General features: G+C 36.4%; 2 protein-coding genes across 2 annotated transcripts; both read left to right on the top strand.

Annotated features, from left to right (window-relative positions):
- Positions 1-1,646: 1,646 nt before the first annotated feature.
- On the top strand, positions 1,647-5,740 carry LOC135689145 (uncharacterized). Its single transcript, XM_065206274.2, has 2 exons — positions 1,647-2,826; positions 3,798-5,740. The coding sequence occupies exons 1-2, from the start codon at positions 2,675-2,677 to the stop codon at positions 4,489-4,491; spliced, it is 846 nt and encodes a 281-aa protein (XP_065062346.2). The 5' UTR covers positions 1,647-2,674; the 3' UTR covers positions 4,492-5,740.
- Positions 5,741-8,246: 2,506 nt separating this feature from the next.
- LOC135686281 (uncharacterized) lies at positions 8,247-8,810 on the top strand. Its single transcript, XM_089110127.1, has one exon. It carries the CDS (start codon positions 8,247-8,249, stop codon positions 8,808-8,810), a length of 564 nt encoding a protein of 187 aa, XP_088966253.1.
- Positions 8,811-12,162: the final 3,352 nt, after the last annotated feature.

The following is a 12,162-nucleotide window of genomic DNA, read 5'->3' as shown; positions in this document are numbered from 1 at the left end:
AGCCATTGTCAAGTTCTGTACCGCCAAAAAAATTTTCATATTTACACTCTCTTTTTAGAAGAACCAGTAACTTGATAAAATTAGAATTTAGTTGATAGATCAATAACTATCAATAGATAATTAAGTGGAAGAGTTTTCTGTTTGTAAATGATCAATTTATAAAAGCTAAAAAAATGACTCAAAACGCCCAGGCTTGCAGAGACGTCATATCAACCGACGCGTCAGTGCGAGCGACTGAGCTCTGCGAGATGCAGGCTGCAAATGAAAGGAAAATTGCAGGGATATTGCGAACACGTGGAACGCATGCAAACAATAAACCTTTCGGAGGTAACTGTGAGGAAGGCCATCTCCAAGTGCGAGGTTTAAAAGAAATAATTCACCGTAATTGAGGTGACTGGGAGCGAGATTTTCAACCTAACAACAAGACATGCAAGCTTTGTTGAGACTTGGGAAAAACAGGTTGATTGTTACACTTATCCTTGCCATCTTTAATTGTGAGAGGAACATGAAACATTCCCGACCAAACATGCACAATTGAAGCATACAATTTAAAAAAAGAGCAAGTTGTGATCTTAGAATTTTGGCGGCCTTTGTTGAGTGTAGACACTGCCTGTGTAGAGTAGATGGCAAATTTTCAAGCTAGAAACATACCCCAAACCATTTATGGTCTGGTCAAGGGCCTAATCAGGCCCGTCGGAACCGGGGGTGTGGGGGCTGGAGCCCCCAATAATTGTCAAACTGTAGTGTAGTATATTTCCTTTATAACAGTGTACTGAATATTCGATAACATAACTACCCAGCCGTGGGAAAATTGGACCTATGTAGCTTCTAGACTAAGATGAAACTGTGATGAAAAGAACTAAAACACTTACCAAAGAAACCAAAAAAAGAACTTTTCTTGTATTTCCCGCTACTTGGCAGGCAACCTCGATCTCATTTTGTCACGTTTGCGCACGCAGAACAGCGCCAAGCCAGGCACCAAAGATATTGGGAAGTGTCTTTGCAGGCACGGCGCCACTGGGGCTGAAACCCCACCCCCACCCCCACCCCTTCACTTTTTTAGAGACATCAACTTTTTGACCGTTTTTTATTATTTTTGAAAACAGAATATGAAATAAATAGAGAACAAGCTGTTTATATACAGCTTGATTATATTTGATCTATTTACTAACTAATTAAGACATATTTCTGTTATTTGCCTATAACATTTTTGCATCATTGCAATGTTTGCATTTTGGATCTGTAAACATGACCTGTTGAAAAAGCCTCGATATAAAGTCGATGCACATTTCTATTCAGGAAGTAAAATTCTCTCAATCAATACTACAGCTTCTTCCAATGGCGGCACCAGCCACTTAGCCCTGGGGGATAAAAGAAAATATATAGGCAACACCCTTCTTACCACCAGAAAACGCCCTTTTCCCAATTAGAAACGCCAGTTTTATCCGAAGGGAACGCCCATGACATACTTTTGGTTACATGAAAGTTGTCTTAAAAATCATAGAATTACATCACATAAAGCACGCTGTCAAATATTACCCCTTTCCCAATTGACTTAAGATGAAATAAAAAATTGATCCTGCCGAGAACTGGGGGAACTGGTAGCGTACATTAATTGTAATTCTTAGAATGAAAAGATGTGTTAGAATTTAATTTAGCTAATGTCTTAAGAAAATTTTTGAACAACATGAAGTACTTTTATATAAGCAAAATCAGTCAAATACTGTATATGAAAAATCGGGGAAATAGGGCCAATAAACGATTGTGGAGTTTGCTAACGGATTACTGGCAATTTGACCCTGTTCATTAAGTTATGAACAGAGACATAATTACAAGGGTTTGATGGGAAAGGAACCTATGCTCATGTGACCAGATCTTGGCCAATTCTTAGCACATTTAACTAATTTTGCACCTATGACGGTGAAGTTTTAAAAAGGAAAATAGTATGCATAAAAACTGACTGGAAAATAATACAAAGAAGAGGTGAAACCTTTTCCAATTTGTGAGCTTATTCAAATGTTTGCGTTCTTTCGAGAAAGAATAGTAAGACGTTGAATGCTTACGTAATGGTGTTTCAAAAATTTTAAAAATGTGATAAACATGCAAAATCAAACATTTCCACTCGTCCAAAAAAAACGAGGCTATCTCTCTTTCTGCCTGCCCCCATCTCTCTGTTTTAACTATCATTTCAGAGATGGAATAGATGAACAATTAAACGAAGCTAGAAAGAGAAAACATGCAATATGAAACGTTCCCACTCTTTCGAAAGAGACAAATGGGGCTACTGCCCCTATCCTGACCCCAATTTCTCTACCCGTTTTGTTTCCATCACCTCAGAGAATCTAAGATCAGTTTTATATACAAATCAAACAAATTTCCTCTCCAAAGAACTAACTCATTTTGATTCATTTTCAGCGCACTCCATCGATTGTTTAGGTTGTTTACAAGATGCAGCAGCAGAAAGCCAACTATGACGTCAATATCCCGTGGCTCACAAAAGCGATGCTGGCCTGGGATTAAGCCCCCAAGTGCAATACCAAAAATCAGATTAACCTTACTTGGTAGGATAGTACATTCGCATAATTATTTTCATTATGGCGTGGGAGTTTAATATAGTGGTATCAGTATTCAATCTTCCCGTGCTCTTTCATTGCCAGATTAATGTCGATTAGACATGCAGGTTTGTTTCCCTCATAAGCAGAAGACCAGGCAAGATTGTTTAGTTATAGCGATCATGGTGACGCAACAAGACGACCAAGCCAAAAATTATCACTCTGATAGCAATATACAAAGAATATATTGCTTGTGCGAGCAAGGCTGTTTCTGGTATGTATATTTATAGCAATAAGAATTGGATTTTTTAAAACTTATTCATGTAAAAATTATGTTCTAGATCTGTGTGATAGGAGGCACGTTTGGAATCTATTGAAGATTCGAACGTTTGTCATCAACTTTAATGCAAAAGGTATTGTTTGAATTCTTAATTGTAAAAATTTTTTCAAAGAAGAACTATTGCCTTTATCATAATAAAAGATAAATGTGAATCGCTTCTTTGGGGCATTGGCTACAATTTACAAAAGATAACTGCTTTAATCATTTTAGTCATATATACCCGTTGCAATTTTTGTTTCAGATTCCTAGAGCAGCGTGTTTATCTAGCTTTGGATTTCCTGCCCATTTGATAGTCCATTGTCACCAGAAACAAAAATTGTGTCTGATTTCCGTTGAATATGCCTTGATTTCAGTTGCTTATGGCTGCTAATTTGTGGACTTTTAAAGCAATACAGTGGTCATGGTTTTGAGAGATAGGGAAATTGCTTGCATTGTGTGATATATTTTTAGCCTGTTGTTGTGGGGGAACATGTTCCTTCACTCTACGTCATCAAGTGAATTTCTAGGTTAATGATGCTGAAAATATTCTATGCCTTTTCCCAAATGTATTGCAAGAAACAATGCTCTATGCAAGGTCAAAAAAGGTATTTAACTAGGAAAACAAAAAATGACATTTATTCTATCTTTGTGAGTTGCAATTGAGGAAATTAATTCAATCTTTGCCTCGATATTAGCAAGATACCCTAGCTTTGCGTCAGTAGATCTATGGGTGCTTGCAGCAAGCAGTACAGCATAAGGAAAAAGAGAAGGTTTGTCTGTCAAAATAGCTGAATACAAAGTGCTACTGTGTATCACTCACTAGAACAGCAAACAATTCGTCACTTTCTTGTTTACCAATTTTGATGTGCAAGCATTATAACAAGCGGTTATTATTTTTATTGAATGTCTTTTAACATTTCTTACAGCGAGCACAAATATACGAAAATAACTGTGAAAGAAAGAGAAATTGAGGAGCCGCAGCTTATAATTCTAAGTATGAGCGACAACGAAATGCTGCAACCGAAAAAGCGGAAATCTTCAAGGCAGCGTAAGTGCAGCGTAATATCGAGGACATTGCATCGATCAAAATCTCTACCAGATCGACTTCAAGAGGAAGCTTCATCCAACGAGGGAATTAGCTCGGAGATGCGTTTAAGGCCTAAAACGATGGATTTTAAATTTTCCGAACTAGAAGCTGAACAGTTCTCCAGAAAACGGCAAAAGCTTTGCCGCGTGTCCAGTTTCGCTCAAGTGGAATACGCGCGAATCCGTGCAGCAATCAAGACTAATAACAGACTTGAACTATTGAACATACTCAATCGAAAGCACGATGACATAAATACGCTCGGGGCAGATGGGTTTGCCGCATTACACCACGCGGCAGTGCTAGGCACTCCGAAGGTGGTTGACATGTTGCTATGTTTTGGTGCGAAAACGAACGTAAAAAACACGGACGGCGATTATCCGTTAGACCTAGCGGTACGAGCGGGAAACTACGATCTTGCAAAATATCTTATAGAAAAAGGGGCATGTGTTGATAACATCATAAACGGAACACCGCCAACGAAACACAAGCAACGACGGATGGGAAGATCTCATACAATATCTACTGTGGTGTGAAGTTCGGGAAATAATATTTTGCTTGCATTTGTACATATCCATTAATGCAATTTGCTTGCATTTGTACATATCCAATATTTTGCTTCAATTTATATTAAAGCAAAGAAATAAAGTGAAGTTTTGTAATCCAATTATAGATTTGATGTTAAGAAATTAAATTTTCAAGAAAAGAACGATTTTAAAGGAGAAAATCATGGTGATGCCTTTTGAACAGCAAACAAGCATTAAAACTGTGTGTTTGCAAAGGTTTAGAGTCGTGGCGGATCCAGCCACATAACTTTTGGAGGGAGGGGGGATGAATTTTTTTGGCAAAGCCCTTTTGCCAATACATTACCAAAATATTGTATCTCCCCCAACATGCGTTCATCGACGGAATACTTGAAATATATGGGCGAAATACAAATTCGCTCCTATCGAGAACTTGGAGATGAGTCCCCAATTGTCCATCTTGTAGCACTGTCATTGGATAAGAGTATTTTCAATTGTATTTTCAAATTATTTTCAGATTTAAAATATTTGCAGAGTGCGGTACCAGTAAATTTTCGTGTATGTTAATTTGGTGAATGATTTTAAAACTTAACTAGTCTTTGAAATATAAATTGTTTTTAAACATGTTCGTAGATATCAGTTCTTTTATATAATCCATTTTATAGAAAATAAACCAATGAATGAATCATTTTGCTAGTTTTATTCTGACTTTGCTAATGACATCTGTATGTTATGGGGATCCTATATATTTTATAGGGCGTTGGAATGCGGGGTTGGGTAGGGGGGGGGGGGGGTATTCGCAGATCATGACTATATGTATTCTGACAAAATTAGAGCATGGTTTTTAATCTAAATGAAGGCAAAGTGCAGATTATCCTTGATTCTCTATTTTTTAAACCTCAAACCTTAATCAGCTTTTTTTACAACTTTAAAAAAATTATAAAAATAGCGACAAACGCGATGCTATAATGAAACAAAAACGTTCTAGAGAGACTAGTAATGTGTCAATGTAATTTGTCACAAAGAATACACAAATATCAGCTGAATATTTTGATAGATATTACCGATAATAAAGGCACATGAAAGAAAAAATTAAAGTTTTGCACACAAAACACAAAAGCAAATAGATAGGCCTATAATTTCTCCTTGTAATGGTGACTAGCGCAAATTCTAAAGCTCGAATTCCTACGGAAGTGAACGGTGAAGATCTTTTTATGTTTGCCTGTTTAGTTTGGGAAACCTTTTTGGTGGGTGAATGTGGCAACTAATAATGAAGGTAAAAGTCAATAACAACGAAAAAAGATGACGAGAATCCCATGTTGTATAATAGAATTCTGAAATAGATTAAATATTTACTCGCTCGTTACATTCACTCTGATGATGCTCTGTATGTCATAGCGAGGAATGTACCCAAGGGGGGAGGGGGTGTGGGGGGAATGGGGGGGGGGTCCGGCCCCCCCACTTTTCTAAAATATGGTCCTCGAGATTTGTCCAAAAACGATGTAAAACTCAATGTGGGAGGGGGGGGGGGTAGTATACTGTATGCTTGTGTCAATAACAATTGTAAAATGCTTTGCTTTTTGCCATAGCTAACATGAATCAAATAATGGGGATAATTTTGCAAAAAGGTCGTTTCCCCGCATTTGCGAGTGTTTGAAGGGCGTGGTCCAAAAAAAATTCTTGGGGCTGCGCCCCAGACCCTCCAGGCCCCGACCCCTTCAACAGCCCTGGGTACGCCACTGAAGGCAAAGTCTTAGTACATATTCAACTAATTCTAAAATTATATTTTACAACATTGGATTCCCTTGGTCGCTTTGCATTGACCCAGACTATTGCTCTGTATCGTGTTATTACTAATTGCAAGATTGACAGTATCAGTCAGACAGCCTATCATATAACTAGTAATATGCCTTTCCAATCCTTTTTTACAAGGACCTCCAATCCACTCGGGCTGTTCCTTTTTTATCTCGATGTAGTTGAAACAGTCATGTAGTTGAACAAGGTTGATCCATAGCTGAAAGACTTTCCTTTGATTGGAAAGTTTTCGGGCAAGCCATAACGTAAATTGACATTCTGATATTACAATAGAAAAGTTCTTTGCAACATTTTTGATCGTAGTAAATTAGGCACGTCTGTTTGTCGTTTATTTTAATTTTGCAAGATTAAGCTCCTGCTAGCTTGACTGTTGTACCTTGACATACTCTTTGGGCCTAGGTTTTAATGAGGGAGTTTCTTGTGATCTGTATTGAATCAGCATTAAATTAGGGACAAAAAACAAAATTCTAGTAATAATCCTCAACTGATGGCATTAGTTATCTCATTAAGAAGATAATTAAATTCAGTTTATAATACATTATCGTTTCGGAAAACCAAATCATCACTTGCTGGGCTTTGATCCAGGGTATTAGCAGCATTAGCTTTCTTTCGATTGATAAACATCATAGAAACTAGACATCATACTTGTGGAGCGCAGCCACAAAAGAATTTTAACAGCGGGAAGGAAATGTTGTATGCCTGCTGTTGCACGTGACTTTCCAACGTCTGCTTTTTGAAAACATCCAATCAACTAAGCCAGCAAGCTGAGGAGGAGATATGTGACTGTGTAAGGGGCAAAAAGAATAGAGCAGATGATTTCTCCTTGGTAGCAACATACCTCCTTCGCAGCTTTGGATTGTCCTCACAGCATGAATATATTACTTTATGGATTGAACAAAAATTTGAAAGGTTTATGGATACACAAAATAGGTATAATAATCATTAATCATTTAGACGTCTTTCTGATCTGCGGCTTATTTCCCCATTTTTCTAACATAAATTGATAGAGCAATAGGCTTCAGACGACAATCATGACAGCAGAATAACATGAAAGAGTATTCATTTGAGGTTAGGAAATCAATTAATCAGAAATATCAGAAATCAATCATAATTAAGAAATCAGAAATAATTAGGAAATCAAATGTTCTCAAGAACGAACTTCCAAATGTTGTTTTACAAAGGTAAGCAAACGAAATCCCACATAAAACAAACGAAGAAAAGCAAACGAGTTCCAGCTAAAACATTCAATCAACAAAACAGTCATCAAATCCAAGTCTGCCATGCCACCTAAACAGTGATATAATTCACATACAAGGCATCATTTAATTTATAGTCTTGTCATTAAGGATCCATATTTTGGATGAGTTTGTTTTCAGATCATTACGTATGATGCCTTGATTAGTGTCCAGACCTCTTTTTCATGATAGTAGAGAATGTTGCACATATCTGTGCAATTTGGTAAGAGAACCTGAGGTAATGTGTAAAGCTTATTACGTCTAAAAAGAAATTCCATATATCCAAGATCTCATCTTCAAAACTAAGAATGTATATGTACGTTTTTGTAACTGTTTCGTTTTGAATAAGAATGATAAAATTGTATTTAGCGGGGTAGGACTGACTTCAAGTTACCCTTCCTCTCGGTACAGAATCTAGAAGAGACTGTACTTCATTAAAATAAGAAAGAGTAAAAACAAACGATAAATAACAAAAATATCTGTGAAATTTCTCTTCAATGATCCAAAAGGCTCTTGCACAAATAGCATGCATTGCAGAAGCTGACATCTATTCGAGAAGAATTTCACAGTTTTTGGTATTTTCATGCAGTACGATTTTAGGGCGGTTTTGAAAATATTGTCGCAAAGCATGCCGGTTGCGCCAGACCCTTTAAAGACCAACAGCTAAATAACAGTTGTGCCTGCACTAAATAACAGTTGTGCTTGTCGATAGCATCCATGAATAGATTAAATCACATCTGGATCAGAAAAGACCACGTCAGCGAAAAACTTCGCCTCAAGCTTTACAGAACACTTGTAAAACCAGTTCTGATGTATAACAGCTCTACTTGGGGACTGACACAAAAAGATACGAAAGGTCTAGATGCTTTTCACAGACAGCAACTGAGACAGCTAATAGGAAAAAAGTATCCTAACAAGATCTCCAATCAGAACTTGTACAAAAGATGCGAAGAAGGACCAATTTCAATTGACATCCTCAAGGGTAGATGGCGGCTGTTTGGTCACATATTACGTTTGTCCGACGATACACCGGCTGTGAAGGCAATGAGATTTTACTTTGAGAAATCGGAGAGGGGATTCAGAGGCAGACCTAGAGAAACTCTCGTGACAACCTTAAATAAAGATATCACCAGAGCAAGAGCAATGGAAAGGTCTTTTCCACTACCGAACATAAAGAACAATGGAGATTTTGAAAAGATACGATCCACAGCAAAGGACCGCAAAGAATGGAGAAGATTATCAGAAGTAGTGTGCAGAGCTGCAGAAGCAGAAACAACATGAAACCTTCATGTCGGGACTGCGTAACTGCAATTATATATATATAAATATATATTTCAAAATGTCCATCCTGCCCAGAAGGAAAATGCCTGAATAGATTTCAATGTGCGAAATAGAATGGAATATTAATCATTAAACATTTTCTTTCATTCATTAATTTTACTATTTAAACCGAATGCATCGTTTTATCATATTTTGCTGGTCTCGTTAAATATATGAGAATTTCTTCCTTTAAACAAATGCAATTTTGTAAAGTTCTATTTATTCTTTCTTTCATTAATATAACTTTCTTCAAAAAGAACGATGAAAAATTAAGCAATCAAGTATATTTATTGAACGGATGTAAGGAACTGGCACAAAACTTCAAGTTCAGTACTAAAATGCTGTTTGATCATGCAAACAAGAAAATTGAGATACATTGTTTACACATACTGGATGTAGATCATAAATGAAATAAATCAAGCAGCTCCCACTGAAAATATATTTTAAACTTTTTCTGTCTAAGCTTTTCTCTGTCTAAGCTTTTCTCTGTCTAAGCTTTTCTCTGTCTGAGCTTTTCTCTGTCTAAGCTTTTCTCTGTCTAAGCTTTTCTCTGTCTAAGCTTTTCTCTGTCTAAACAACGTCTACATCAATACTTTTATTTCATTGTTTCAGAATAAGCCAATGTGACTTTACACCATAGGATTAGCATAAAGCATAGTGTAGCAAACATGTATTTTTAAAGCTGATTTTCTAGATATAATAAATTTGCTTACAGATTTGATGAAAAAAAACAAAATGTAATGATGAGCAGAAACCAAAGAAAATATAATTTTGCATGCAATGTTACAATCGGTTTTGGTTTTGGTTGATTACGTGCAGATATTCACGGAAGATAGCCAATGATTGGACAGTGAGGTTGAAATCTCGAAATTGGAAGAGGTTTGAGTTCTTCAAGATTCCCGGTAGCATATAGATCACTGAGCTGGCACAGTAGAGTTTATTCTAATTAAAGATACACTAACTGGATATCTCAATTCGATGCTTCGCAAAAGATTGTTGCAGCACAAGACATAAATATTGCCAACGCCCATAACCTCAGAAATTTCTGAGCATGAAAGATTGATGCCTGAAATTTGCTTTCTATCAACGAATTTAAAATTTTCATACTTTCAAAGTCCTCTTTGCAACAATTTCAGCTTGTAGCTTCTTGAAGTCGAAATAGATGGGAAAAAAATTTATCCGACCTACATCAACGAATTGATACTTCAAACGTATCTTATTCAAATCTAGTCAGATTATTTATTTAATGCAAGTATATTTTAAGAATGATCATATCATAAAATTTTGAAATAAGAAAACTACGCCGTCTTGATCTACTTTGCAAATAGCATAAAAGCAATAGGTTTTTTTTAACGTTATCTTTATGATATTTTTCATACAGTAAAAAATTTTTTAGAGACTACTTCGGTACGACAATGTTGAGCAAAAATGTTTAGTCATGCCTCAATTTTTCGAAGCATGCAAAGAAGCATAAAATACGTCGTTTGTGTCAATAACAGAGAGTGGACCCTTCAAAATCCAACCTTTGATTCAAGAATAGGGAATTTTTCTGGGCAAGCTGTTTGGCCAAAAGCCCACCCATCACAGCCTTGACTGAGCTTGCCGATAATTGGTTACATTTCTTGCAAAATAATATTATGCCGAATGATTGTAAACAAAATAACTTGCTGTCTTTAAAGAATTTAGTAAACAAGCAAAAAAAACTAGCACTTGGATTCAAGATAGCTTGAGGAACTGCTAGCAGAAATAACAAATAAACACGAAAATATGAAAAACAATGGCTGTAGCATCAAAGAGTCAGGCTTCATAATGCCCCCTTTTATGTCAAAACCCTTTAATGAAAGAATTTTTTAAACTATTTAAAATAATACGGAATACCAGCATTTGAGTTTGAGATAGTATCACGAACTGGTAACAAAAATGGCAAGGATATCAAGGATTTCAGTAAATTTTAATGTTGTAGTTGACTGGGCAGACATTTGTATGACCCAAAAGGTGTGACCCAAAAGGTAAATTCAATGATGATTATGATGATGGGCAAAAGTTTGCTTAAGAACAGTATGGCTACAGTATTACGAAGAAACATAAAAAACGAAGAACAGTGATTGCCAAACCAACAAGTGCTGATTTCTTAATGTCCTTTAAAGGCAAAACCGTTGGTTGAAAAAAAATTCTCTGTTGAAAATAGGGTCGACAAGAGTTTCGACCATTTCCATCCCCATTTCCGCATTATACCAGCATCCCCTTTTTTAATTAATCATCCAACCCTCCACAAAGTTTAGGAATAAAATAAAAAATAAGTGAACATAAAATGAGCATCTGAACATCAGCGCTGGCGGCAACGTCACGATAATTCAATCCTTACCTTCATTCTGTCACGAAAAGTCGGAAATATTGGTATAGCTTTCACCCACCATCAATAATAAGGTGATTAGAAAGGATAAGATTTTACAGATTCTTATAGACAAGCCTGGATTTTACATGCCAACATGCATGATCTCGAAAGTGTTGGCAAATAAACATTTTACAGTCACACTAAAAAGGGCAGTAAAGGAATTTCATGATCGGAGAACGTGAAAAGGATTTATTTTCAATGTTTATTTTCGCTACAGAAAACGAAAGTTCTTAATGAGAAATTTGAAATTCAAATTTTCCACGATCGCAAAAGAGACTCTCATTTTGGCGCAAGATTCGATATCATTTTATGTAGAGTGGTTTTTTATCACGTTCAAGGTCCGAAGAGGTGTGGCGATGAATGGATTTCAAAGCCTCACTACACTGCAAAATTAATTCACACTTCGTTAAAGCCCTCATACCTCTTAACTAGCATTATAAAAGTTTTGACATCACCTGTGAACGTCAGATATTTTGCTCTTCTTTCTTCTGATCCATTTGACTCTGAAGGTCCATTTGATTCATCTTGAAGCTACGGCAAGAGAAAGGCATTCTCAATAGTTGATTAAATGATTCAGTTAGAGAATGGAATGGTGAAGATACAGGTAAAAAGGAAACGACGTAGCAGTGACGCATTTACGCATAGCCCACTTCACCCGGGCAAAATTTTAAAAGCATTTTAAGTGCTCTTAATTTCAATACTGTGTTTGAGTGGAGCTAGAGGGCCTCTTAGAGTAACGGATTCCATTTCAAAAATGGAATAAAGGGCGTGGTCACAAGAATTTTCAGCTCGATTTGATTTTTCATTAACGTATGGAGGTTTAAAACCTCTCAATCGTTAAAAAGATTTGAAACGAAGTTTTCCCTTCGTAATGATGATACACAGCTTTAGAACTGCTTATCGAAAACACGACAGCGC

The sequence above is a fragment of the Rhopilema esculentum genome, chromosome 9 (assembly GCF_057945365.1).
Source record: "Rhopilema esculentum isolate cy_ngs chromosome 9, ASM5794536v1, whole genome shotgun sequence".
Classification (NCBI taxonomy): domain Eukaryota; kingdom Metazoa; phylum Cnidaria; class Scyphozoa; order Rhizostomeae; family Rhizostomatidae; genus Rhopilema; species Rhopilema esculentum.
The sequence above is the reverse complement of the archived record's forward strand: the minus strand, read 5'-3'. Positions and strand labels throughout refer to the sequence as shown.

Bases quoted from the DNA above. Each gene is read 5' to 3' on its own strand.
- LOC135689145 (XM_065206274.2), top strand. From the start codon at position 2,675: ATGCAGGTTTGTTTCCCTCATAAGCAGAAGACCAGGCAAGATTGTTTA. The intron at 2,827-3,797 runs GTATGTATATTT...CATTTCTTACAG, and splicing joins TGCGAGCAAGGCTGTTTCTG to CGAGCACAAATATACGAAAA.
- LOC135686281 (XM_089110127.1), top strand. From the start codon at position 8,247: ATGAATAGATTAAATCACATCTGGATCAGAAAAGACCACGTCAGCGAA.